This window comes from Trachymyrmex septentrionalis, unplaced genomic scaffold, assembly GCF_001594115.1.
Source record: "Trachymyrmex septentrionalis isolate Tsep2-gDNA-1 unplaced genomic scaffold, Tsep1.0 scaffold189, whole genome shotgun sequence".
NCBI lineage: Eukaryota > Metazoa > Arthropoda > Insecta > Hymenoptera > Formicidae > Trachymyrmex > Trachymyrmex septentrionalis.
Window position 1 is genome coordinate 225,308 of NW_017305061.1, and position 4,532 is coordinate 229,839.

The 4,532-nt window shown below is 26.3% G+C and overlaps 1 protein-coding gene across 1 annotated transcript in view; it reads left to right on the top strand.

The window, feature by feature from the left end:
* The window catches only part of LOC108746714 (UDP-glucuronosyltransferase 2C1-like), a 130,035-nt gene extending 128,270 nt beyond the window's left edge, over window positions 1-1,765 (top strand). The window contains exon 8 of the mRNA XM_018483646.1: window positions 1,448-1,765. Within this exon, the coding sequence (XP_018339148.1) occupies window positions 1,448-1,754 (307 nt within the window). The 3' untranslated portion in view covers window positions 1,755-1,765. The remainder of the gene's footprint in view (window positions 1-1,447) is intronic.
* Window positions 1,766-4,532: the final 2,767 nt, after the last annotated feature.

Sequence of the window (4,532 nt, forward strand, 5' to 3'; positions counted from 1 at the left end):
ACAAAAGAGTTTAAAACTTTCGCAGTTAACAACAAGCATTGATTCGTAACCCTTTTTCTTTTATTTTTAGTTGTTTTATTCAACTAAGCTTGTATTATTGTATTTTATTTTGTTAAATAAAATGCATTGTAATTATAAAATAATTGTCAGCTATAATTTTTAAGCTATTATTTTTAATAAATTAATTTATTAGCTGTAAGAGAATTATTGATATCTATTACACAGTACAACACACATTCCCTCCCTGTATATTGTATTAGTGAAAAAATCAAAGATATTCTGAAAGCAGATGTAATAAAAAAATACCCGTGTGTTGGCGTTTTAACAGATCAAGACGTTAACAATTTTTATGCAATTATTTATCGTATTTGCTTTATATTAGCTTTTTACAATTGTTTTAATTAATAATAATTTTTTAAAATAAATAATTGACGTTTTTGTGAAATTATGTGATAAGTCCGAATACAAAAAAAAACAATTGAGAATTTGTTTTCATATTATATATTTTCAAATTTTTATATAATAATAATAATACAATTATAATTATAATTATTATAAGAATCTTGGTCTTTTGATTTGCCGTTTGTATGATTCCGGTTTTGTATCACGAACAATAGATTAACAGTATTCACCAAGCATATGTCTGATGTTTTTTCCTTTGAAGCGTTTCTCAATAATCGCAATGTCTTGGTGAAAGCATTCACCATGTTCATTATTGAATTCAAATTTGATGGAAAAAATTAAAATTATTGCGAAGAAAGTGTATTTTGAGCGACATGTTAACTTTCATTGCATGAAAAGCTGAAATCATTTCAGCAACAATTGTTTTGTAATTGTCGGCTTTTTTATTGCCCAAAAAATTTTCGATGACGACTATTAAACTATTCCATGCTCGTTTTTCCACTGTACTCAACAATTTACGGAATAAGTTTTCATTTTTTATCAATTTCGATATAATGTTGAAATCAATTTACCTGTTTCGATTTTTACTACGGACAATTTTGAAAATATTGTGTGCAATAACTGAAAAGCTTTGCCAGAAGGATTAAATGCTCGAACAAAATTACGAATGAGACCGAATTTAATGTAAAGTAACGGCAAATTATTTTTCTTGGATCAACCAATGGTACGTGATCGACAATGTCGAAGTATGTCAATACCGAGACACGGATATGCTTTTTAAATATCTATTTTCAGAATCTCTTTGAATTTTTCATGGGAGGAAACCTGTGCTGTATTATAAAAAGTATTATAAAAAGACATTTGATGATACTTAAAAAATATTAACGACTTGATCTGATAAAACGCCAAAATACGGGTATTTTTTTTCTACATTTATTTTTAGAATCTCTTTGATTTTTTCTTGGGAAGAAAAAATCGATTTTGTTGTACTGTGTTATAGAATATAGTTTTTACATGTGACATCATGCTAAAATTGTAATTACAGGTATTTGAATAATATCAAAACAATGTCAGCGATAGTACAGGACGAATTAGTGAAACCTATAGACAGAGCGGCGTGGCATGTGGAACACGTATTGAAATTTCCAAACTCGAGACATTTACGATATCATGGACACGATATGTCATGGATACATTATTACGCTACATATCTATGCTTAGGTACAGGTTTCGTTTTGTTATTATACATCTATTACATATTGTATGATAAAATTGTTTGTCCTTTTGTCAAAATGACATGCCTAAGTAACTTAAAACAATGGATAAATAACTTGAAACGAAAACTCGATTAAATATAAATATACGAACCAATGAAAAAAATTGATCATATGCAATTAAGAGAAAATTTCTTTGCATTACTTTTATTAATTTGTGTATGTTTATAACAAATAAATGAATAATATATTGTTGGCAGAGAGATGTATCTTTTATTTATACTTTTCCAAAAAATAAAATGGCTATGTTTACACAATGCACTTAGTCCGCGACCTATGAGCTAGATATATTTGTTTAATCTATAGATTAAACGCATAGTGTCAACATATTCCATGTCTGCAGATATAAAACGTCGTCAAGACATTATCAAGATGATTTTTAGATATCATAAAGATGTCCTCAAGACATCTACTCAAGACACAAGTTTGTAGAGAATTGGTTCACTTAAAAGTTGCGTCTATTTTAGTTAGCGTCTGCTTTTTTTAGTTACGTGAGGCTCTGCCGAGAAGAAAGGGCGTTGCATTAGTTGGAGAGTTTTGTGTGAGAAAGTTAAGTCTTAAGGCAAACATGTTGAATGTATTTGAGATAACGCAATAAAATTTTCTTTCTATAGTAAAATTGAGAAGCAATTATTGTATCAAACAACGTTTGTAAAATGTTTTATTCCCTGTTTTCACATGCATGTAGTTTGGATGTGTGTAATTATTACATTTGTTTAATTACACTTTTTAGATATTTAAAAAATAATTCTTCAAACATTTGAAAAATTTTAAAGAACATTTTTTTAAATTTAAGTATTCAATGTATTACAACATTATATAAAAAATAAAAAATTAATAGAAGGAAAAATATTATAGTATTTTATTTAAAAAAGAAGAATCGTCTGTTTTTTTACCCCTATAAGCGATTTATATTAAATAATTTTTAGCCTCAGTAGTCTAAAGATTTAGAATTCTCGTACAGAATACAAGAGATCCGGATTCGACTCTCGACCGAGATAATATTTTTCACAATAAATTTATTTACAATTTTTCAGTACATAATATTTCTAATATGATTGAGCATCAAAATATTAAAAATTGCTTTTCAATTTGATTTAATTTTTGATATTATAGTATTCATATTATTAGTATGCCTAATAGTCTAATTGCATTTATAAGTCCGGAGAACCAATTTAGCGCGCAGATCGTATGTCTACAAATATGGTATATATATGCATGTACATATATAGTATTTATGTATTGTAATTCACATTGAATTATTTAAGCATTAGAGATCCGGCTTCGACCGATATAAGCTTTAATTTCTTGCTTGTTGTGTATTAACATATACGATTTTAATAAATCATTTATCAATGTAAATAATTTTTTTTTTATTGTAATAGAAATGTAAAAAATACTTTTTATGTAAGAAAAACTCGATCCATAAAGCCTTAATTAATTACACTAGATATCATTTAGGCTTTAAAGTAATAAAGTCCCCCCTCCCCCCTTTTTAGTGCTTTTTAGGCTTCACTGTGTGCTACTTAGGAATAAAGCTATAAAAAAACAATCCTTTTTTTCTTGTTCGAAAATTTTACTCGAAATATAACAGTAAAAATGATTTTGTTTTAATATTAAAATAAATTCTTGTTAAAATGTTTGTGTTGATCGAATTTTTAACATATCTAAGTTTTAAGTTAACATAATATGACTGTATTATTTAAATATTTTGTGTTAAATTAAAATTTAATATCTTTTAAAATGTGTTAAAATAACACATTTTATATGTAAGTAAACAAATAACATAAAAATAATGTAGTTTTAAAAATTCTAAGAATAAATGAATAAAATTGTGTGTTGATTTAATATATTATAAATGTTAATTTTACTGAAGAAATAAATTCTTTACAACTAGTTACATATTTTATATGAAGGTACAGATATTTTGTGTTATTTTCTCTTTGTAACAATAAATATCAGATAAATCTATATATTGCATACGTTAAATACGTCATAGAGGCATCGCCTACATAAACTAAAAATGTAAAAACAACATCTAATTTCAGTTAATAAAAATAATAATAATTACAATGTAAAAAAGGCTGTAGGAGTCAACGCTGGTTATAAAATAGCGATAATTTAAATAATAATCAAATAAAATATCTGATACAAATATAAATCTTAAACGTTTTAATATTTTAAGTCATCTTCAGCAATCCCTTCATTCAGTAACGCAAATAAATAAGATATTGCATCGCAAAATAACAGCTTCATAATTCCTGCATACGTTATGTGGCTAATCATGAGGTGAGGCTCATACTCAAACAGTTAAAAAACTGAGTGGTAATGAGCAGCTCGGACTAAAATTTAAAAAAATTAATAAAATTGATTATCTGTAAACTGTTTGATTATCAGTAAACTGTGTAAAATGGATTATTCACACAATGATCAGTTCACTCCGCATATCATCCGCACGTATTCAATACAAAATACATTTTACAATTTTTTGGCAACAAAAAATAGTGTATAATAATCAACATATTAAATTTTAAATGTGAGAAAATGCGAAAGAACAAAGTGTGTTTTGTCGATAATAAATTCGGTCAAATAATGAAAGTTCATAACAATACATTGCGGTCAAATTTTAAAACATTAACTGTAGATCATAACAAAGCTCACTTACATGAAAAGAGACATAACAGGGGGACAAATTAATTTTGGAATTCATCAAAAATGTCAAATCTAATATCGAAAAAATTACAAACATCGGTGCACAACTCAGTTAGAAATCAATCTATTTCTGTTAACAATAATCTTTTTACTCTTAAACATAAAAAAAATTTTATTTATAAAAATTTAAGAAAAGCAATACGG